This window comes from Tupaia chinensis, unplaced genomic scaffold (genome assembly GCF_000334495.1).
Source record: "Tupaia chinensis unplaced genomic scaffold, TupChi_1.0 Scaffold000057_1, whole genome shotgun sequence".
Taxonomy (NCBI): domain Eukaryota; kingdom Metazoa; phylum Chordata; class Mammalia; order Scandentia; family Tupaiidae; genus Tupaia; species Tupaia belangeri.
The window spans coordinates 5,451,204-5,475,432 of record NW_006159515.1 but is presented as its reverse complement, the minus strand read 5'-3'; the positions used below and the strand labels follow the sequence as shown (position 1 = coordinate 5,475,432).

General features: G+C 44.0%; 2 protein-coding genes across 4 annotated transcripts in view; one reads left to right on the top strand and one right to left on the bottom strand.

The window, feature by feature from the left end:
- UBAC2 (UBA domain containing 2) overlaps positions 1–24,229 on the top strand; it is a 220,465-nt gene that overhangs the window by 91,258 nt on the left and 104,978 nt on the right. The window lies entirely within an intron of this gene.
- GPR183 (G protein-coupled receptor 183) lies at positions 9,537–23,605 on the bottom strand. 2 transcript variants are annotated; one of them, XM_027776256.1, is made up of 3 exons: positions 23,481–23,589; positions 11,461–11,899; positions 9,537–10,988 (listed from the first exon to the last, which is right to left on the bottom strand). In XM_027776256.1, the coding sequence occupies exon 3, from the start codon at positions 10,956–10,958 to the stop codon at positions 9,879–9,881; it is 1,080 nt and encodes a 359-aa protein (XP_027632057.1). In that variant the 5' UTR covers positions 10,959–10,988; positions 11,461–11,899; positions 23,481–23,589; the 3' UTR covers positions 9,537–9,878. The 2 variants fall into 2 exon arrangements, with proteins under 2 accessions (XP_027632057.1, XP_006141592.1); XM_006141530.2 differs by lacking the exon at positions 11,461–11,899 and having other exon boundaries at positions 23,481–23,605.

Genomic DNA, 24,229 nt, shown 5'->3' with positions numbered 1-24,229 from the left:
CTCTTAAGAAATCTTAATTAGTATACATGGAATAAGTCTTGTATACATACGTTTTGTTTTGCATGTTTCTGATTTAAGTGAATGCCCACAGCAGTCTCGCAAGAGTAGGTGTGGGCGTTGCCGTGTTCTGCGTGGGAAGGCTGAGGTTCTGAGAACTGACTGCGTCTCTGGGTGACGGCTGTTTAAGAGGGAGCCTAGATGGAAATCATGCCTGTCTGACTTTCTGCTCAGACATTTCCCTCTGTGCAGCGTGCCTTTATGCTACTTCCTCTTTTACGTATAAACAATCCAGTTAATGGTGATCTGTTCACTATACTAGAAAGTAACTCGAGCGTACAGGCTTAGCACACTGAAGGGTCCTTGTCTGTTCTAGGTGTTCAAAGGCAATTGAATTCACATTTTGCTGCCAAATGAGCATATGCTGAAAATAAAATTTCAGAGTAGAGGAAAGTGCCCCTCAAAATGGGATCACGACAAGTACTAACTGTGAAGCTCTAGTTATTTAGCTATTAATTTTCATTTTAATTCAATAGTAGAAACTGTTCTGTTTTTCTCAGTAGCCCCCAGATACTGCCACTTACATTTCATACTTAAAAACATATTTTTAAACTTTTTTCCTTTTTTTTTTTTTTTTTTTTTGTCACAGGGTGCTTGTGCTTGCCATAGAGAGACAGAGGGAAAGGGAGAAATTATCTCCCAGGAGGGATGACCATGCTATGATCCCTTCTACTCTATTTTCCTCTCAGACTTTCGGTCACATGCAAACACGTACCTGGCATGATTTTCAAGCCGCTGGGTCTGGAACTGGAATTGCAATCAGCCATATGGGAATCTAGCACCTTAACTACCATGCCGCCTGCTGACCCCTATACTTTTTGAACTTTAAAATAGTTCACGTTTATATAGGAATTGCAAGAGTAGGACAAAAAACACCATTGTATATCCCAAACCTAGATACCTCAATTATGAACACTTTCTATGTTTGCTCTATCATTCTCTCTTTCTCTCTCTATATATATATATATAAATATATGGTATTTTTCTGAATCCTTTGTTATAGTATAGTACTTTTACTCTTAAATGGATCAGTGTGTATTACCTTATTCATATTTGGCAGTCGTCCAAATAATATTCTTTACAGCAAAAAGGAAAGAAAACTATTGGTATATGATCCAATCCAGCTTTACATTTTGCATCTAGCTGTTATATCCTTTTTTTCTTTAATCTGGAATGTTCCTCAGTCTGTATCAGTGGTCTTGACATTTTTGAGGGGTACAAGCCAGTTTCTTTATAGAAGATGGTACTTATTTGGAGGCCGTGGTAAAATTAGCATTTTTGAAGATAAAGCAGTAGATGAAAATAATCGGTGCTTTTTATTTTTTTCTTGGTATTAGGAAAAATTTCAGTCACACAAGCAGAAAATAATAAAATGAGCCCTATACTCAGGTTCAATAGTTAACATTTTTGCTATTCTTTCTTCTTCTACTCCTTTTCATTTTTAGTTGAAGTATTTTGAAGCAATTTTCAGATATCAGGGTACATTTTCTGTATTTCAATAAGCTCTAAAACTAATGACATCTTACATAATGCTGCCTTACTTAGCAGGGTTACTTGTAATTTCTCCATTGCTTCCAGAGTTTTAGATACGATTTAGGCTCCACTACTTCAAAGAAGTTATATGGCTCTTGCATTCAGTATAAGCCGAGGTGGTAATGTATGAGATACCTATTTTGCTGATGCAGTTCTACAGACCCAACAGGGCTTTGCTAGAGACTTTGTCAGAAGGCCGCTCAAGATTCCCTTCACATTGATTTTAGAATATGATGGCTATGCGTCCCATTCTCGTATGATTTGGGTCGCTGAAGTAACTGCTTAAGGACAGGCACTAGTAGCCACATCTGCTGCCGTCTCTCTCTCAGTTCTTTCCGAGTTCGTCCCTGAATTTCTACTTCTATTCCCAGAGATAACAAACATGTAAGTGTCTTGGAGATTCTACTTACCCTTTAACCAACTTTATTACAGAAGATTGCGGATATGCACCAACGCAGAGAGTAGTACATACCGTACCCAGCACCTCATCACCATTTTAACAAATTTCTAAAATTCCATAGCTGGATCCCTAATGGGATACGTTTTCTCTTTCCTTTTACCGTGTGCTTCTTAAATTCTACATGGACAAGGCCTCCTCAACCCTGCTCCCACCTCCAGGTTTACCAGCCTCTCTGAGTCTTTTCAGAGACTCGAGCACATGGGTTCAGACCCCATCACTTTGTTTCAGGGAGAGCCCGTAAAGTAGTGTTGGGACTAGAGACAAGAACTGCTTCAGTTCTATCCTGCGGGCCTATTGTACGATACCTTCCGCCTAACTGACATTCCTTAAACAAAACCAGTGACATTCAACCTCATGACATTTTTCTTGCGCTTGCCCCCTTATGGGGAAAAAGTAGGCAATACTAGGCAAAATGATATTTACAGATACTATGCTTTCATTACTTCCTCGAATTTTAATACATGATAGGCCAAAACATAGTTTGCGTCTAATCTTTTTTTAAATAATTATTTTATTTAACTTCATTATCATCATCATTATTATTATTTTCCAGTTTGATCAGAGAGAGAGGGAAAGTGAGAAAGTAAGCCACCAGGTCTGAGACTTGAACTGTGGTCGGTCATGTGGGAGTCCAGCGCCTTTAACCACCACACTACCTGCCAGCCCCTGCATTTGTCTTTTTAACCTCTAGCATAGGTAGTAACTATGTATTTTTCACATGCAATTAAAAAGAAAAAAAGAGGAAAGAAAGAAAAAGGGAAAAAAAGCACATGTTTCATCATAGGACTTTAAGGGGAACTGCTGCCCTTGAGCAATAAGAATACGTCAAAATGTTGCTTTTTTTGGCCAGCCAAGGGGGCACGGTGGAGACACAACTCTGCGATGCTGGAGCCACGTGGAATGTGTGTCCTGAGGTCTCTGTACACACTGAGCACACTAATGTTTGTGATCCTGGCTGGCTGACGCCAGCGGTGGGTCACATCCTGTTGGGGGTACCTGTCTGTCCCTTTCTCTCATGGAAGAAATAAATAAGATAAAGTTTTTTTTAAAAAGTTTTTAAAATTAGAATTCAGACTTTTTATAGCCTTCATGTACTTTCATTCTGACACATTTTTTTTTTCTTCTCAAAGTCTACATGGGAAAAATCATTCATTCAAGATACAGAAACCAGAAATAAATGTTCTCACATACTGAGAAAACTGATAAAAAACCAATCAAAAAGTTTATGAGTTCTTGTTTTGGATCAACTGCAGTAGGTCCTATGTGAGACAGAAAGTAACGTGGCCCCTGCCCACAGGTGGCCCACGGTTCAGTTAAGTGGCCAAGACACCTCAAAAGCGTTACTAACAGCTTGACACTACACAGTAAGTCAGGGTCTCTGCCCTAATGGGTTTCTGTTCCGAGAAACACGACATAATAGACCGGAGGCTGTATGATGGCTGGCAAGGAGCTTACGTGTTATCTAACACTTATTTCACTGGCAATAAAACTGAAGTCTAGAAAGGCTCAAAGATTGGACACAGGAAATGAGCTGGCTAGCAGTCTAACCAGACTAAGCCACAGGTCTCCAGGCCAACGTGGGTTTTTCTCCCTTCGTTGTGAGATATATATATATCTGAGTTAAAGCTATGTGGCATAGATGGTAAGAGCCATTCCTCCAGTTGAGGAAAGGAGTCCAGGTGGCTTTGACAAAGAGGAATTAAAAGAAGAGGTTCTATTTGGATACAAGCAAAAACAGTGAGAGAAGGAAGCACAAGAACCCTGCTAGGGAGAGCCAGATCCTGGTGCTCTTCATGGGATGGAGACAGACCAACCAGACTAACTCGAAAGACACAGACTGGGTGTGGAGGGAAATGAGGCTGGCAGGACTCGAAAGCATTGGAGAGGAACTTGGAGCTGATCTGGTAGATCTTGGGGACCATTCTCAGTCCTTGAGCATGAAATGACATGGTAGTGGGATTAAGGAAGACTGTTTTGCCAGGACAACTAAGTCAACTCTTTAATTTTTTCTTTTTTTAAAATTTAATTTAATTTTTATTTTATTTTATACATTCAATCACGGTACAACACAACAGCTTGTTAAATGAATTTTCCCAGCGCGAATGCACTACACGTCAGTCCAGTTAAAGATATACATGTGGGACCAGCAGATAGCATAATGGTTCCATCACTGGATTCCCACGTAGTTGACTACCGTTCAAGCCCTGCACCTGGTGGCTTACAACTCACACTGGACGCATGTGCATGCATGCCCAAAATCCCAAGAGGAGAGTGGAGGAAAAAAGATTGCGATATGGCCATCCTTCCTGGGGGGAGGGGAGGTTTCTTGCTTTCTGTCTCCATCTCTCTCTGTCTCTCCGGGCAGTCTAACCAGACTAAGCCACAGGTCTCCAGGCCAACGTGGGTTTTTCTCCCTTCGTTGTGAGATATATATATATCTGAGTTAAAGCTATGTGGCATAGATGGTAAGAGCCATTCCTCCAGTTGAGGAAAGGAGTCCAGGTGGCTTTGACAAAGAGGAATTAAAAGAAGAGGTTCTATTTGGATACAAGCAAAAACAGTGAGAGAAGGAAGCACAAGAACCCTGCTAGGGAGAGCCAGATCCTGGTGCTCTTCATGGGATGGAGACAGACCAACCAGACTAACTCGAAAGACACAGACTGGGTGTGGAGGGAAATGAGGCTGGCAGGACTCGAAAGCATTGGAGAGGAACTTGGAGCTGATCTGGTAGATCTTGGGGACCATTCTCAGTCCTTGAGCATGAAATGACATGGTAGTGGGATTAAGGAAGACTGTTTTGCCAGGACAACTAAGTCAACTCTTTAATTTTTTCTTTTTTTAAAATTTAATTTAATTTTTATTTTATTTTATACATTCAATCACGGTACAACACAACAGCTTGTTAAATGAATTTTCCCAGCGCGAATGCACTACACGTCAGTCCAGTTAAAGATATACATGTGGGACCAGCAGATAGCATAATGGTTCCATCACTGGATTCCCACGTAGTTGACTACCGTTCAAGCCCTGCACCTGGTGGCTTACAACTCACACTGGACGCATGTGCATGCATGCCCAAAATCCCAAGAGGAGAGTGGAGGAAAAAAGATTGCGATATGGCCATCCTTCCTGGGGGGAGGGGAGGGTTCTTGCTTTCTGTCTCCATCTCTCTCTGTCTCTCCGGTGAGTGCACACACCCTATAGCAAAAAATTTCTCTTAAAAAAAAAAAGATATCATACCTGTTATCGTCAGCGGACAGCCCTCCATTTCTGTCCTTAAATGTCCTGCCCACTTACATTTTTCTTTTCTTACACTCTGCATTGGTCTTTTCATTCCAGCTAGGTCAAACATTGTTATTCAGAACAGGCCCCAAATCAGTCCCGAAATCTCGGTGGTGCAGTACTCATGTGTGTTTCTTGTTCCTGCTCCTTGTCCCGCATAGGTGGGTGGGGCATAGGGTGTGAGTTCCGAGTTTACTCATTCAGGGACCCAGGCTGACACAGGCGCCCCCGTCTGGATCATCCTAGTTGCTGCAGCAAGAGACAGGAGCTGGGTGGCAGCTCCTCATAACTCTCTAATGCCTTAGCCTACCGGGGACATGTCACTCCCCCCAATTCATTGGCCAAAAGTAGTCACGTATCTCCCCACCAAGGGAACTCAAGGCTATTTGGTGAACAGTAAATGCCACTTTCCAGGTTCTCTTAGGGACACATAATTCTGATAGTTTAGAAGAGAAAATGTAGTGATCGAGAGCGTAGGCCCCAGCGCTGGACTCCCAGAGTCTAGAGGCTGGCTTCCCTGCTCATTAGCTGTGTGACCTAGGGCAAGTTCCTCAACCCCTCTGGGGCATCGTTTTGTCATCGTAAAATAGGGGTATTTAATAGGATGAGCCTCGGCTAATTGGTGTGAAGCTTCAGTGTGCGTGTAGTGTTCAGAGTTCAGAGCATGGGCAGTGTGTTAAGTACTTACTATTGTAATTAGAATCTTTCGACTCCAGTTGAGTGACCCAGAGGAAAGCAGTTCGGGGAGTTAGGGATGTGATGGCCAGCGTCGGGACAGGGTGAAGATGTTGGGCAAAGAAAGTGCGAGCAAGGGAGCGTGCAGGAGAACATTCAAGCGAGGACTTGTTCACCAACAGAATTCCCACGGATGAAAGGAGGCCCGTGGCGTGTGAGTGGCTGAGGCCATGAAGGTGGAGTTTGCAGAGAACTAGGGAGCCCTGAGGGGAAAGATGGGGACCCACAATTCACATGTGCTGATGGGGAGGTGTCCAAGGAATGGGGCTGCAGGAAAGAGAGAAATGAGCCCAGGGAGGAGGGTGAAACGAGCCGGCCCTCCAGTTCTCGTGTTTCCATGAGTTCTGGCTTCCGAATGCTTTGAGCCATGCTGCTCTGGGCCAGGTGGTTTGGCTCTAAATTCCATCTTGACCACGCCACGTGGCCTTGGCACTCTAGTTCTGTCATCAGCCAAGATGGGGACAGTAATCATACCAACTCTTAAGGGAGTCACGAAATGAGGTTGTCCTGGTCGGTGCCTGGAAATGGCGTGTGTTAAACAGCAGTGCTCACTCTTGTCTCGTTCAGACTTTAATGGACTAGAATTAGAGGGGGGTTGTCTTTTAAGTAATTGGTGTTTCCAAGTTTAATGGGAAGTTGCCAGCAGTGCAGTTCTGGTCTTTGTGCCATCCTCCCTGCTGCAAAAGAATCCGCCCTGTTTTTCATCTTTTCATTCTACCCCTAAATAGCCAGAGAGCCCATGTTTTTTAGTTTTGCAGAGAATAACAAATTAGCAGAGCTGAAAAGTGACCAAAATAGATGATTTTAAGGGTTAATTTAAGATCAGTGCTTCCCCTTTTAAAATTGCATACTACCTGTTACCGAGTGGTAGAAGGCACCGCTCTTGCCTCTTGAAATATACAATTATTTCCAAACAAGACTTACTTCTCTTTGGAGTTTTACATCGGCTTTCCAGGTAATTAGCTCTACCCTGTGAAGTGTCCCGTTTAAATTGCAGCGTCTTCAAGGGAACACATTGTGCATGTGTGTAACTAGCTGCAGTTCCAGTGTACTCTACACACGTGATCACACGTTTATGGATATCTCTTCATTTCATTGAAAACCTAAGAACTGAACAGGTATTTCACTGGGGCTTTAGAATTTTTATTTTCTTTTTCCCACAAGAAAAATTCTAGGTCTTTATTCTTTTTCTGTTTATTTATTTATTGTTTTATACTTTCAACTACTGTATATCATTATAGCTTGTAAAATGAATTTTCCCAGCATGAATGCACTGTATATTAGTCCAGTGAAAGGTATTATCATATGTGCTATTCAGTTTAATGGAGGTTTGAGAACCCTCTTCGTGCCCGGTTCTGGGTAGTAGCGGGCAGGGTTCTCACCCCCATGGAGCGCACGGCCTCCTCGCGTTCCTTATCTTCCTGCTGTGGGGTTGTCCGTCCTGTTTAAGGGTGGTGTGGTCTGCCAGCACCAGACGACACGGTTTCAGTCCAGTGCTCTCAGGGCCCACGTGGTGCAGTCCTGCCTTCCCACGGCAAAGTCACGGAGTTACTTCCTGGTGCTGCCTCTGGTTTTCCAGCTGCCTTTTCTAGACTCCAGTTTCTAAAATGAAAGCAACACTCTGCTTATCCTAGTCATGGATTGTGAAAAGGAAGGCACTATATGACCTGCGGACTATCTTGTAAATATCCGGACTCCTCAAGTATACCGGATGCCATTCTAACATCAGCTGTTGACCATTCTGTCCTGTGTGTTCTCTCCTGTCTCTGAATAGTGAATGCATTTGTATGGATTTAAACTAAATCAATAGCTTGGAGGCTTTTTTTTTTAATTAATCAAATGACCTTTTTAGAAATAAAAATAAAATTATGAAGAGGGGTAAATCTGGTCAGCTGCCGCAACAACTCTGCTTCCCAGCTGCATTTTTCTAGCTCCCTATTGTCTGAAATGAGTATGTCCCCGATTCATACAGAAAAGACTTCTAAGATTGTGATTTCGAAAGCGTGTTATGTACAATGTCACTTCCTCTGTCCTGCAGCAGAATACGAAGATTAGTCAGTACTCTCTGTTTTCCATGCTTACCTGCTGGTTAGGGGAATACACTGGAAATAAAAAATAGGGTTAACTAATAATACAAGACAAAGAGAGGGTGTCCCAAGGCCACGTGTGAGCAATGGCTTGAACAGAAAAGGCAGTAAGGGCCTTTTAAAGGAAAGTTAAGGGGCCAGATTGCAAAGCTGACCCACGTGGAAAGCTTCCAACTTCATACCTTTTTTTTCATTCCTGACTACCCAGGCATGCATGTGCCCAGGGCCCAGGCCGGCTGAGTCTGAAGATAGAACGTGGCGTCAAACTCTGCTGAGAGTGCTCACTATCTCTTGTTCATGGAGGAAATAAACTATTAAAAATAAATAATAAAGGAGAGCAAATAGCCAAATTTGACTAGAATACAGACTTTTTTTTTTAAAGAATTATTTATTTAATTTTACTTATTCGTTCTTTTATTTTAATTTGACCAGAGAAAGAGACAGAGAGAGAGAGGGAGGAAGTGAGAAAGCAAGCCACCAGGTCCGGGACTTAAACTATGGTTGGCCATGTGGGAGCGTCCAGCACCTTAACCACCATGCCACCTGCTGGTCCCCAGGCTTTTTTTAAAAATTGCCATTGGGCATGTGGGCTTCCCAGAAGAGGCAGAGGTAGAGAGAAAGAGAAAAAGCTCCTCTCAATGGATCATGCTGTAGTCTGGTCTCCTTTCCCAATCTCTGGATTGGGGTATACGGAATACAAACTATTGAAATACAGATACAAGGTACTACCAACGTGGGAATAAAAAGAGATGATCTCCTAAAGACCTGAAGAAAACCAAGCATATATACACATTTTTTATTCCCGAGAAGAATACAGCAAGGGTCCCCTTCTCCCATTGAGCACTGGCCCTTCTGTACTCTGCAGGCCCATTGGGAAGAGCTCAGTTCTTTCATCACATCAGTCACCACCAGCCCTTGTCCTGTTGCCCTTTCCCTCTACCTGTTGCTAAGTGTGTCCCCTGTAAATTCTGCTGATCATTGAGAGTGAGCATTCAGGGGCATACTCAGTTTTGTAGCATTGTCCTCTTTATTCCAAAGTGTTCTTTGAAACAGAGTTATGATCATAACAACAACAACAACAACAAAGTGATGTTATTGAAGAGACAAAATTGAAAAAAAAATGGATTTAAGAAATACATTACCAAAAATAATTACAATATTAACATTTTTTACACTGGTAGTATACAATATAGTCAGTCTTTTTTCTCTTGCCAAATTATTGGCATGAAATAGTAATGATTTTTTGGGGGGGTGGGTAGAGACTTTTGCTATAGGGCAGAAGTCACCCCCCAGGGGGGTGGTCACACCACAGTCCCTTCTTGTCTATTCTCCTTTTGGGGTTTTAGGCATGCATGCACATGCACCCTGTTTTAAGTCTCCAGGTCTGAAACTCAGACTGCGGTCAACTACATGGGAGTCCAGCGACATAACTATTATGCCATCTGCTGTTCCCAATTTTTTTTGTATTAACTCTAAACTTTATGTTTTTACATTAAGAATTAAAAAGATAGCTCATCTTTCAATATGCTATTTAATTTACAAACTAGGACTTCCTTTTATGTTGTTCTCTTGAGCGGAGAGATATGCATATATCTCATCTTATTTCCGCATTGGAGGTAGAGACAGTGCCCAGTGAAGAGAATCCTGATTGGAGGTGGAGCAGTCGTTTTGTTTTATAAGCCCTGCAGAGTTCATTGTACAGTTTTCTTCACTATAGATCCATTTCACTTTCCATTTACAGACTTAGAATGTATCATCATCTGTGTTTCTGTCATTTCACGTGAATTCTCTTCAGGGGCCGACCTCACCGCACTAGAGATGGAGACACTGACTTGGCGTCTCAGCATCTTCATCACCTTTCTCTTGTACCCTTTACATGCAAAGAAATATATGAAAGGGTCCATGCAGCAGTTGAAGTTCATCAGGCATACTGTAAAGTGCAGAGAGATCTGGAACGAATGTTTCTGGCTACATCCCAGGAAATCGGGAAAACAAAGCTTTTTAATCATGTGTTGAATAATTGCAACATGATAAGGTGTAAAACAGAGAACGAACACAACGATGATCAAGATAATTGTGTTGAGAGCCTTCTTGTTCACGCCCGATTTCTCGGTCAGTGGGTTTTGTTTAGCAGTTTTAAAGAGTTTGCAGCAGATTTGAGAATAGCAGATGAGAATGATCGTGAGAGGGAGCACATAGCCGATGAAGCATGCCCCAAGCAGAATCCAGGGAAGGGACTCCGTCTCCTCGAAGTTGGGATATTCCATGCACGTGGTCCTTTCAGCCTCCTTCCTTGACATAGGGTTGATGAGTAGGGGCAGCGTCTGCCCGAACACAAGGATCCAGACAAATATGCAGACACCCTTGGCGTGTTCGATTCTCTTCATCTTGTTATAGCGCAGAGGGTGCACCACAGCGAAGAAGCGGTCGATACTCAGGCAGGTCATGAAGTTCACCCCTGCATAGGTGTTGATGTAGAACACGAGGGCAGTTATCCTGCACAGGGCATCGCCAACTCTCCAGTCAAAGCCCAGCGCGTAGTAGGCTATCCGCGTAGGCAAAGCGGTGGTAAAAAGAATATCGGAAATCACCAGGTTTGTCGAATAGAGGGTGGTAGAGTTGATTTTCTTCCTGTTTTGAACAATAACAACCAAGGCCAACAGGTTTCCCACAAGCCCAATGACAAAGACGAGGCTGTAGTGGAGAGGCATTAAAATCCTGGCCGTGCTGTGGTGTGCGTAGAGGTCACAGTCATTCCCCTGAGGGAGTGGTAATGTGGAGGGTGTGGTGAAGTTGTGAACCATTTTTATATCCACTGGCGGTGGCCAAGGTCTCTAGAGAAAATGAGAAGTGGGTTTAATTACAAGCAGATTTAATTCCAAGTCATATAAACTGCCTTTTATATAGCTAATGTTTAAATATCAAGACTTATACAGTTTGTAGAAATCACAGTCTGGTTCCATATATGGTAACAGGAAAACAGAATAAAATCATGTTTTGCCGTCATGATTTGGTGGCTTTGGCAAAGCCCTGGCAATGGAAGTTGAATGATCTCATTAGGCCAAATGTGATTTTGTGACAAGAGAAACTATATTAACTTTTTAGGCAGAAATCCCCTTTCCTTTTTCTGAATCATTTTCTGGTTAAGAATAAAATCATGTAGAGCACCCCACATTTCAGACGAGCGTTAAGCTGAGCTTTTCAATTGAATTTCAGTTGGACTCTTCGCGTGTGTGTGCACCAAATGCGTACCACTGCCAGGAAATGAAATCAGTCACACATTTTTGTAGTGAAATACGAACTTACCACAGCGATCTGATTTATGTTAACCTAAAAAGAATGAGAAATAGGCTTAGGCCTTGTTAGGAACTGAAACTTGGGTTTTCTTTAAAAAAGAGAAAAAGATGACCACAGCAACCATGACTAAAACGATGGTAGAAAAAGCAGAGGAGAGAGAAGAAGACTGAAGCTACTTCAAGGAGCAGTTTTAAAATTAACTTGAAGCTCTGTCCTGTGGGGGTACCAAGGGTGTGTGCAGTGCACGTATCTGCACCCGACACATTAGCACGCTCACACATGTGGGATTTGTGTCTAGCTTTATTCACTAATCCTCTCCGGGTCAGTGCAGTGTGCATCTTGGTTGTAGGTAAGGTTTTGTGTAGACGTTCATAGATTTTCTACAGCATCGGTGTGGTTTGTTTAACTTCATCTTTGATGAGTGTTCGGATTACCTCCAGTTCTTTTCCTGTTATAAATAACGTAAAGACAGAAAAATGTGACGTCTTAAGTTGAAATAGGGAAAACTCCCACCGTAAAGCGAGGATGGATGTTGAGGAAAGTAAGAGGATCATAATGATAAATCCTGTGCGGTTCTTTTTAGAAGAAACGTAATTTCTCTGGTAAGATTGTGTGTAAAGCTCAGCTGGAGGTCACCACAACTAAGGGAAGGTTTCAACACATCTGGTAATGCTGCTGCTGTGGATTGCAGGAAAGGGGCCTTGCCCCAATCCTGATCGAAAACACTGACTGCAGATCTCCTTTTCAACCCGCCGTGTTCAAGGAATGGGTCTCTGCTCACTGCGTTCTGGCAGTCTGGAAGCATGATGTTCATAGGCACTGAGGCTTATCAGAGGATTACATTAATGTGATAGGTGTGCATTACCTGCAGTGCTGATTGGTTAATCATGACAATATGGGGGCCAGCAGGTGGCATGGTGTTAAGGTGCTGGACTCCCACATGGCTGACTGCAGTTCGAGTCCTGGGCCTCTCACCTTGCTTTCTCGCTTTCCCCCTCTCCCTCTCTCTCTTTAGTCAAATTAGATTCCCACATGGCCAACCACAGTTTGAGTCCTGGACCTGGCAACTTGCTTTCTCACTTTCCCTCTCTCTCCCTCTGCCCTTCTCTGGTAAAATTGAAAGAAAGAAAGAAGGAAAGGAGGGAGGGAGGGAGGGAGGGAGGGAGGGAAGGAAGGTAGGAAGGAAGGAAGGATTAAATAATTATTTTTTAAAAAAATAAATAAAAAATAAAAGAACGCTAAAAAAATCATCACAGTTTAGAAACATAATCTAAAGCAGGCAAGAATAAGAATGGAAATAGAACCTTTTCTTATCCAAGAAAATTGCAGAAAAGATACTATGGGGGAAAAGCAAAGAATGAGGATAAGATGTAGAAACACAAAATAAGAGGATCTCAATCTGTCACAACAAGTTTACGTGGAGGGAACTTAACTATTAAAAGGCAGTGACCATCCATTTAGGTTTTTACAATATCTAGCGGTATGCTGCTTAGAAAACATATAACTCAAAATAATTCAGAAAGGAAGATATAAAGATGTGGGAAAACACACAGCAGACAAAATCAGCCAATAAAAAGACAGAGTAACAATATTAATGTAAAAAATAGAATTGTGGACAGACTCAATAGGAATAAAGGCCAGTATGACAGTTAAAAAGACTTGTCCACAAAGAACATGAAAATAATCATGGAATGTGCACATAACCACAAAATTTGAGAGTTTAAAGGAGACATTGGCAGATCCACAATCTCTTTTTTTTTTTTTTTTGAGAGGTTTTTGCTATAGGGCACGCGCGCTCACCAGAAAGACAGAGAGAGACAGAGAGATAGAAAGCGAGAAATCACCCCCCAGGGGCTGCAGAGTGTGTGCCTCCGTACAGCTGTCACACACACCACAATCCCTTCTTCTCCATTCTCCTCTCGGGATCTTGGGCACACGCACCCGTCGTGAGTTTAAGCCGCCGGGTCCGGGACTTGAACCACGGTCGACTACATGGGAGTCCAGCAACATAGCCAACTGCTGGTCCCCAGATCCACAATCTTAACATATTTCTATTAGAAAATGCCAGGTGAAAAAAGGGATTGAAAACATAGAAGATTAGCCTAACCTGGATAAAAGCTAACAATTGGTGTTGAAGGAACGCGTGAGCGTGTCTACAAATCCTACCATGTACTAGGTTCGCAGAGCGGTCTCAGAAGCCGTTATTCAGCAGATCACGTTACCTGCCAACAGTGTGGCACAGTTAGAAATCAGTGATTAAAAAGATGAAGGATGAATTTGGAAACCGAAGTGCGTGTGTGTGTGTGTGTGTGTGTGTGTGTGTGTGTGCATGTATTTCTGAGGAATTCATGGGTTGTAGTAGAAACCACAATGGAAATTTTGAAGTGCTTACAGCTAAATAACAAAAAAATACTACCCGCAAAACCTGGGAGGCAGCTAAGGAGTTAGTCCAAAATAGATGCAAAGCCTTGACTGCATTTATTTTAAAAAGAAGAAAGAAAAGACTGAGTCTAGGAAAGGTCAGTCAATGTACAGCTGAAAAGCAAGGAGGGGACTGAGGAAGCCCTGGGAATGGCACTGTGGAGTAAGAGTTGGGAAACGATATTCATTTAGCTGGGAAAAGCTTTCTGTGAGAAGCGGCTTTTCAGGAACTAAGTCTGGACACAAGGGACAGGTGGGAATTCAGGCAAAGGCTGCATCTTAGGAAAAAGCATCAGGAACTTATTAATGTTTTCTTAATTTTAATTTCTGTGAAAATGGGTTTCCCAAAAGTCTTAACGTATTTATTTTGAGGTTCATATATATTTAAAGTAGGTTCATGGGAAGTGCTTTTAAAATACATGGCAGGGGGAACCAGCAGTTAGCGTAATGGCTATGTCACTGGACTCCCCTGTAGTTGACCGCGGTTCGCTGCCTGGACCCGGTGGCTTAAAACTCATGCCGGACGCGTGTGCGTGCGTGCCCAAGATCCCAAGAGGAGAATGGAGGAGAAGGGATTGCGGTGTGACCATCCCCCCAGGGGGTGATTTTTCGCTTTCTGTCTCTATGTCTCTGTCTGTCTGGCGAGCGCACGCGCCCTATAGCGAAAATCCCTCAAAAAAAAAAAAAATACATGGCAGGGAAAACAAACCCTTATGGTGGCATTTGAGAACTCTGTACAATTAATTATTATTGGAGAGATTAGGAAAGTGACATTAGTGTGTGAGACTCAGAGAAGACGGTACCATTGCCTGTCAGGTGCCAGTTTGTAACTGCATGTCTGACTGTTCCAGGGAGTAGAGCATGTGGCATCCAGTAGAGCCAAAAATAGCAGAGATTATAGAGCAGTTTTACGTTCAAGAGTGTTTCACACTGCGTTAATCACGAAGGTGAGAATTTGCACACAGTTCCTTCATCAGGGGACTGGTTAAATGCTGTATGTGATTGCTGTACAGCGGCACACACTCTGCAGCCCCTGAAAATGGCCACGTGGCTGGCTGTTTCATGATAGGGAATTCTGGCAATGGTAAGTGAAGAAAGCAGGTTACACAGTATACCTACCACACACACGCGCGCACACACGCACACACGCACAGTATGCATGGATATATATGCCGGAACAATTTTGTACAAGTAATTTTGGGTCTTTATCCATATGCTTTAAATTTTAGCACTAAATGTGAACTGACTGAAATGAATAAATAGGTAAATACTTTTTTTTAATCGGAGCAAAAAATTTTTCATTTAACTGTTTTTGCAAAAACTTTGTTACCTGACACACTTTTCAAAGCTTTCCCTTCAGTCCTCTTTACTAAGATTTCTGCTTTATCTTACTACTTACTACCTTTAAATTATGTCACAAAGAAACTTTATAGCAACCCTGCAGGCCAAAGATTGCTGTCTCCTACCTCTTCTCCAGCAGGGGAGTGGAGCATTGAGAGGTTAAAGGTCATGCTCTCTAATAACCGGACTTCAGGCCTCCTCCTCTCTCCAGCCCTCTGCTGGGTCAGCTGTTTTGTGCTGCTTCTGCAGAACTGAGAGTTTTGGCTTCAAAGCGGTCTAGGCTTTCTTACCTGCAAATACGACACACAGGCACCATGTGGCCCACCTGCTCTAGAACAGGGACGACTCTTCCTAAGGGCAAGGGGACTCCCGCTTCCAGGAGAGGTGCCTTCCCAAGAGGGAAGCCGGCCCTGTGGCTGCCACATGGTAAAGGCTCGCTGGGATGGCAGTCAAGGGGCCCTCACCGAATACTGTTGCGGTGACCAAAGAAAGGCCCTTGTGGGATGTGGACTTGGCAATGGGCTGACTTAGAAGTGATCTTAGGTTGCAGAGGCTGGAGGTTGTTTTGAAATATATTCAACTTCTCGAAGGTCGATTCGACTAGGTAACTCCAAACTGTCGCTTTACGTCTCCCTTCCGCAGCTCATGTCCATCTGTTACTAATGCTATACTGGTTTTCAACTTTAAGATTTTCAACTCGAGAAAATCCTGCTGATGTACTTGACTGTTGTTAGCCCATTATATCAGCAATCCCAGTTTATTGTGGTCTCCCCCAGAGATACTGCTTTATACCTCCCTGTATTCAGCTTATCGACTGCTCTCCTGAAACCTGAATCGACTCCAGTTGTGTCATTCAGCAAAAAGAGATTTTCAGTGCTTCCGCTAGATCCTGGGTATACAAAAATGATACCTTTGCAGAGAGTCTAGAACCGAGGCTGGCTGTGCAGCGCGGGGACTGCGCCGTGATCCGGCCAAGTGGCAGCTCCGTGCTCTGCGCAGCCTCAGACTGTGGACTCCTCCTTTAGTCATGTTCTGGGTGTAACTCCATATCCAAATACGTATACATTGGGCTGTCGGAAAAGTCATGTTGTGTTTTTTTCTATGTTTTCTTTGCAAAAAGTGCATCATGACTTTTCTGACAACCGTGTGTGTGTGTGTGTGTGTGTGTGTGTGTGTGTGTGTGTGTGTGTGTGTGTAGAGAGAGAGAGAATGAATTAAACTTGAAAGTACTATGACCTGTCATTCTATTACCTAGGGAGAAGCCCAAAGAAGTGTTCCTATTTATGTTTGTGGAAGTGGACTTGTGTGTGTGTTTCTCTAGAATGTATTTCATTGCCAAACGAGTTGCTGACATTTCTGGAGATATTATCATCTCTTGTTTGCATAACCAGACATGTTGACATGAACTGACAGGCTCCTTTTAGCCACAAAGAGGAAAAAAATAGAAGCCCCCACCCCACCCCCACCCATCCACTTATCGGTATTTGGGAAGATTACTTAGGCCCTAGTGTAATTTGTATCCCGGAGACGTTTTCCCTGGATGCCAGCTCGGAGGCATTTGTGATTTTTCCCAGGGTACGTGGGCCTTGTGCTATCCCCTTACCGCTTGAATAATTACTGCTTTTTTTTTTTTTTGCTTTTATTCATTCCCAGAACAGGACAGAACCTTCACCATATTCATATCTGGTACTAGAATAGTAGTTTCGAGATTGCTTTTAGGCTCTTGAGCTGTCACCTTTACTCCCCAATGTAAGCCTTCTAATCATCAACACCTTAAGTGAAGCCAAGGCTAAGCTTCTAGGAATCCATGGCCGTCATGGAATGGGCCATGTCCCAAGAGGACTCCTTGGAAGGTCCAGTGTGCTCACACAGACCTGGCTTTCACAGGGTGACCTGCCTCCAAGTGTCTGCAGTGGCATACACCAAAGAGGAAGTTCAGGAGCACCCTTTCAAAAACAACCAGGGAGGCCGCCCAAACGACGCGCAGATATCGGTCGTATTTGCATGCCGTCCAGCGCTGAGTGTTGCTTGAGCAAACCCTTTCTTTGGACTCTGTTGCAGCGATTCCCGTTGGCTATTTTCTTGAGGCAAAGTATGATGGAAGAAATATTTCTGGAGTAGGAAGACGTAAGATCCTTAGTAAAGGAGGAGGCCTAGCTGGGGTGAGAGGGTCTGGCCGTACAGACGTGAGGGCAAGCTCAGATGTGCAGGACATACGTCCAGGCCGTTTCAGTTCCCGTGAGGACAAACGTGTTCCGTGGAAGAAAGTCCATTCGGTCCTCCTTCCTTTGGATGCCTAGTTTGATAAGCATTTGTCAATTATCAGGACAAGGGTCCTTGTTCTGTTCAAGAAGGAACATCTGAAGCATGGCCCAGCGTCACACACGCTTGGTCCTACCGTGACCGGTGCTCTTTCCCCTTTTCGGCTGACGAAGCAGCCGTCACCTGAGTGGCCAGGCGTGCCACTGGCTGGAAAGGGGGCAGGTGGGAGATAATGCCTGGCTGTAGAAGAGGATCTGTGGCTCCCCGGAGCCGTGGCTAGCTGTTGCAGCGTCCTGCCTTGCACTGTCCCACATGCTGCTGTCGGCTCGCATAGCAGTCGGTGCACACCCCAGAAACCCAGCTCAGTGAGTCCTGGCACGCCGCTTTCCCCAGCCACCAGCTAGTACTAAACTGACCGCCGTGTCTGAGGCTGGGACTCTGGTTTTGGAAGGATATAGGGAATGTGGAGACACTTGCCAGAGTGACAATATATTCAGAGTGGAGGAGACAGTGGCCAGTCCATGGGGCCCTCCTCTGTTTCCTGGGAGCCCGCTTTCCCTGGTTTATGAAAGGGTGACAAACAAAGGGGTTGAGGTGGACAGTCTTAGCAAGGAGCCATTCGCTCAGTGACCCTACTGCTGCCCCATGACACAGCCCGGCTCAGACCGCCCGTCTCCCAGAGGTCAGCAGAAGGCCATTACGGGACCAAGCACAGAGAACTTTTCAAGACAGAAAACAAGTGTCTATCGTCTGCAGTTTCTTCCTCTGTTGGTATCCTGACCGCAGTGGGCCTTCAGTGTGGCCGACTCTGGCTTCATAGGCTTGTCCATTGTGGGGTGGAAAGGTGGACGGAGCCTCAGAGTGGGACACCCACTTGCACATTCGTGGTTTTACATACTCTAGCTATTTTTCTTTCATCTCTCACTTTTTTTTTTTTTTTTTGCATGGTTCTGGTAGTTCTGATACTAAGTAGGTAGGGGAATGATTAAATATGAAGCAGACATCACGTTTAGGGAACTGTAGGAACTAGAAGAACCCACAGTAGTGCTCATTCTGGCGAAGGGGAAGACATACTCTGTTCCCATGTGGCATGATTCACTGGCTCCTCTGTGTGGGATAACTAGCCGCCTGATGGCTAGCCATGGAGGCCTTGGTAATGAAGGCCTGTCTGTGTGTGTGTTTCTCCTGAGGCCACATGCTTTTAGAAATAATATTGATTCTTTTTTCTTAAAGATTAGGGGAGTTTCAGGTATTGGTGTGTCTATTATCTCGTGGAAATCGGGCAGGGACATTAAGTACTCTTATGGATAAGCTCAATTCAGTCACTTGCTCAGGCTCTCCCTGAGGTACCCAAGGCAGGGGTCCTCCCCACGCTCCCCTGTCAGATCCTGGCACCTGTGTCCCCACCTCCCCATTCTGCACAGGGCCTCCGCTCAGCCCCAAGTGTGGGGCTCTGCCCATCCGCCCGCTGCCCCTGCCTGCCCTTGCCCTGGCGCTCCTGCAACAGCCTCTCACCGTACCCTTTCTGCAGTGCCCTCCTGCCTGGGCACCTGGAAGGGAGCTCTTCCTCCCAGTGCACTCTCTCCCTTTGCAAGGACACTCTGTTTCCCCTTCAGCCAGACCCCTGGCCTCCTTTCCCCTGTCATGCCCACTCCGGCACAGTTGGTCCCCTGGGTCTGGGTGGCTCCCTTCCCTCTGTCTGATGCCGCCTTGCCCCTGCTCCTATCTCCCGTCAGACTCAGTATGAGACCGGTTGCTCCTAGAAGCTGCCCTGATTCCCATCCTCCTGATCTCCCTCCCACCTCCCCAGAAGGAGCGTGTGGGCGTCTTTGTTCCAGAATAGCATCTGTATTACTAATTGCTTTCCTGTCTCCCCACAACCTGTGTGGTGTTAATTTCTTATCTCTCCAGCTGACAGCGATTGATACTCAGAAAATCCCCCTCAGTTAAAGAAGAATAGAACTCCAACTTCCCTGATATGTGTATATTTATATGTGTGTATGTGTGTATATAGAGATATATATAGATAGATACACACACACACATACACACACACACACACACACACATATATATTTTCCCATCCTCCTGATCTCCCTCCCACCTCCCCAGAAGGAGCGTGTGGGCGTCTTTGTTCCAGAATAGCATCTGTATTACTAATTGCTTTCCTGTCTCCCCACAACCTGTGTGGTGTTAATTTCTTATCTCTCCAGCTGACAGCGATTGATACTCAGAAAATCCCCCTCAGTTAAAGAAGAATAGAACTCCAACTTCCCTGATATGTGTATATTTATATGTGTGTATGTGTGTATATAGAGATATATATAGATAGATACACACACACACATACACACACACACACACACACACATATATATTTAGAGGTTTTTGCTATAGGGTGTGAGCAGAGACAGAGAGACAGAAAGCGAGAAATCACCCCCAGGGCAGATGGCCATGCCACAATCCCTTTGCCTCCATTCTCCTCTCAGGATTTTGGGCATGTACGCACACGCGCCCGGCATGAGTACAAGCCACCGGGTCTGGGACTCAAACCACAGTCGACTACATGGGAGTCCAGCGACATAGCCCTTACGCTAACTGCTGGTCCCAACTTCCCTGATCTTCAGTGAAAGGTTCTTCACCAGGCCCCTGTAACCCTCGAGGAGTAAGACTAGCCACATGATGAAGTGCAGATTCTGTTCAGGACTGCCCTGGGCACTCTGCACGTATCACTGGCCAGACCCTCACAGAGCTTTCACAAGTCCATTTACAAACGGAGAAGCTGAGACAGAGCGCCTGAGTGACTGGCTGGACACCGCTGTTAGTGTCAGGACTGAAGCCCTGGCAGTTTGAGTCCAGAAATCCCATCCGGTCCAGTACGTTGTATTCCTGGTTCCTGTTTGCGGCATGATCTGATCTTAGGGATGGGAAGTGAGACAGGAAGGCCGGTCGAAACCTGAACATACCCCAACCCAGACTGTCTGAACAAGAGACACGAGCAGGCTGGAGGGAAGGAGAGAGACTAGTAGATTTCAATGGAGGGATTCATTTATTTGCTTAAGATTAATTTATTTATTTTAAAGTAAGTGAAGATATTACAAATGAATTTAGATTTTACTATTTTTAGCAGTATTTTAATAATAAATTTATTTCATAATAAATTTAGACTGCAATTTCAATTGAAAGAAGGTATGAATACCTAGACTAGCTTTTAATTTATCTTTACTTTTTAGGGATGAGTAAACATTTAAGAAAATGTTTTCATTCTTCTCTTTGGGCTTCCAAAACACCACTCCTTTGCCTCCTTCATTCCCCTTGACCTCCGCGGCATTCAGAGCTTTGCAGCGTTACCTTCTCTGACATTGCCGCCAGCCTGGTACAGCCCTCCTGGGAAGCTGACCGGCCATACTGACCGGTGTCACACGTTCTCGGCACTCGCACGCTCAGGCCTTAGCGGCTCCAGCAGCCCTCACTGGAGCAGAGAGAGCATTCCTCCCGAACGCCTTTACTAGGGCGTCTTCCTTTTCTAAACGCCAACTTCAGGGTGATGTTATCTTAGCAACCTCTTACCCCTCCGAGTGCTGCAGAGCCAGCCTGCCATGGACACCTAGTAAACACCTAAGTACTCAATAAGTGGCGGAAGCCGATGGTGACCTGGGTGCTATTGATCCCATTGACTGATGGGTCATGGCACTAATAAGCTCTCGGAAGCCAGTCGAAAGTCACTTGTAAGAATTGTCACCGTGGCCGCTCATATACTGCGGGAGCACGTGGGTGAGACCACATTGCGAAGAGGCGTGGGCGTTCCAGTTTTATGTCCAGAAAATACAGTTAACCCCGAGAGAAAACACACTGAAGGTGAGCAAACACAGAGGCCTAACAGGAAACAGAGTCGGGCGGATGGTCGTCTGCACACTCAGTCTCAACCCAAGATCTTCTGTAAAATAGAGATCTACAAATACAAAGGTCGGGGAAAATGATCTCAGAAATGAGAGAGCAAGGACACTTGGCCTGTTGGATTCATCCTTTGGCAGTTTAGTGAAGTGGAGAAAATTGAGAGCAGACGGTTTCGTAGTGCTTACCCTGAGAGGCTGAATTACAGGCACTTGGCAGTATTGTTACTCCCCATTTTACAGATGGAGCAGAGGGAGCCAGAGCCATGGAGGAGTGTGTGCAAGGCACACAGCTGCTAGGTCAAGGAGCCCAGGTTTGAGCCTGGGCCCGTTACGCTTTATCATTCTCAACGGTGACACCAGAATAATGAAGCCTCACCAAAAACAAACAAAAAACCCACAGCCTCCTCCAGAGGAAGTCTGTTCGCAGCTTATAACTTGCCAAGAGTTTCTATTACTTCCATTCCCAGCCTGGACAGAAATGACGGCAAATCATTGCATACGATTCCTTGTTTTGTGATTTTTTTTTTTTTAAAGCACAAAGAAGTGTTAGAAGCATATATGGAGATATGTTTACTAAGCAAGTCACTTGTAAGAATTGTCACCGTGGCCGCTCATATACTGCGGGAGCACGTGGGTGAGACCACATTGCGAAGAGGCGTGGGCGTTCCAGTTTTATGTCCAGAAAATACAGTTAACCCCGAGAGAAAACACACTGAAGGTGAGCAAACACAGAGGCCTAACAGGAAACAGAGTCGGGCGGATGGTCGTCTGCACACTCAGTCTCAACCCAAGATCTTCTGTAAAATAGAGATCTACAAATACAAAGGTCGGGGAAAATGATCTCAGAAATGAGAGAGCAAGGACACTTGGCCTGTTGGATTCATCCTTTGGCAGTTTAGTGAAGTGGAGAAAATTGAGAGCAGACGGTTTCGTAGTGCTTACCCTGAGAGGCTGAATTACAGGCACTTGGCAGTATTGTTACTCCCCATTTTACAGATGGAGCAGAGGGAGCCAGAGCCATGGAGGAGTGTGTGCAAGGCACACAGCTGCTAGGTCAAGGAGCCCAGGTTTGAGCCTGGGCCCGTTACGCTTTATCATTCTCAACGGTGACACCAGAATAATGAAGCCTCACCAAAAACAAACAAAAAACCCACAGCCTCCTCCAGAGGAAGTCTGTTCGCAGCTTATAACTTGCCAAGAGTTTCTATTACTTCCATTCCCAGCCTGGACAGAAATGACGGCAAATCATTGCATACGATTCCTTGTTTTGTGATTTTTTTTTTTTAAAGCACAAAGAAGTGTTAGAAGCATATATGGAGATATGTTTACTAAGCATCAAATAAATACTATAAAATTTTTATAAAGAAGATATTATCCTCTTGCTGGTCTAATTAGTAGTTTATATTTAGAATCAAAACACCCCTGTTGGCTGAGAGGCAGGAAAGTGCAAACTGTTGTCTTTACTTGTGGGAGGATAAACCGATACAATGTTTTTATAAACCCAAAATACAATCTTATGTTTACAGCTTTAGAAAATATATTCTTTGCTTCAGGAATTCACACTTGGATTCTATCCTGAGAAATTATCTCAAGTACAGGGAAGAATAATCTTTTATAAACATAGACACATGGTCAAATAATACAACATAACAACTGTTATCTAAGGTTGTAGCTGAATCATTTGTTGTTTTGTATATGAGACCAATGCATCCAAATGCAGAAATACTCCATGCTAAAGTAACTTTGTTTCTGTTCCTTTAAAGTGTCCTGAAATATTGGCAATATTTGCTGATTTCTACTCAAAACTTTCTATTTGTTTTTTGTTTGTTTTGTCATTGTGAGTTCACACAGAAGCACAAAAAGTAAGGCCTGTTTTTTTGGCAGACATATCTCTGTTATGACCAGTTGCTGTTGTCGCTTCTTAATAGCTAATTAGAACTGCCAGTCACCAGAGTCTGAACTGTGTTACCAGCATCATTTTTGTTAGAAGTCTTGTTAGCTTGTTATTAAAGAGATTCTTTACCTTTTGCCCTAAGACTTGGGCTTGCAAAATTTTTCTTAACTCAAAAGAATTTTTTGAAAAAAAAATAATAATAATCTCGTACTTACGTGTCTGTGACTCGCTCAGGCCTCTGTGAGGTAGCAGGCAGTATCTCCCCAACTCAAGTAAGTTAACCTTGGCATGTTCCAAGAGAGACTATGCAGACATCCTTTTATGGTGGTGACTTTTTTTTCTGTCACCCTGTGACCGAGCGTAGTAATCATCAGTTAGCTTCATGTATGCGTGTGCACTTTTTTTTAAAATGGGAAGTGAAATTTTTCTGATAGTGGTTTAAAAAAAACACACACACAACTATCCAAAAGCCCCTTGGAATTTATGAATTCTTGATCTCTATGGAACTTTATAAACTTTTCTATAAAGATTTGAGCATCAAAAACATTCTTTGAAAGAGATTGAAACAATGAACCTTAACAATAACAACAAAAAAGAATCCTAGTTGCTGATGATTGTTAAACTGACATCCTGGGTAAAAGTATGAGTTTTAAAGAGAAGAGCATGTTAACTTTGACAGTCCTGTCTACCTGGAAATTTGATACCACGGAAGTTACTCATTCTGCAGCTTACCAGCAGCTTATGAGAAAGAAAAGGATTTCTGTGGCGAATTAGAAAAAGACACTTTTGACCTGGAGACAGGATTAGTCAGGGTTTTCAGGCAAAAGGCAGACTGACTGAATATTGATGGTATAGACGAATGAAAGCAGAAACGTTGAAGGGGGTACACTGTACATAAAACCCTCTCTCTTGTGTACAGAATGGAAAAGTCTTATGCTGTCATTGCCTTCACTGACTCAGCTTA

Excerpts from the sequence above, each read along its gene's own strand:
- GPR183 (XM_006141530.2), bottom strand. The coding sequence starts at position 10,958 with ATGGTTCACAACTTCACCACACCCTCCACATTACCACTCCCTCAGGGG.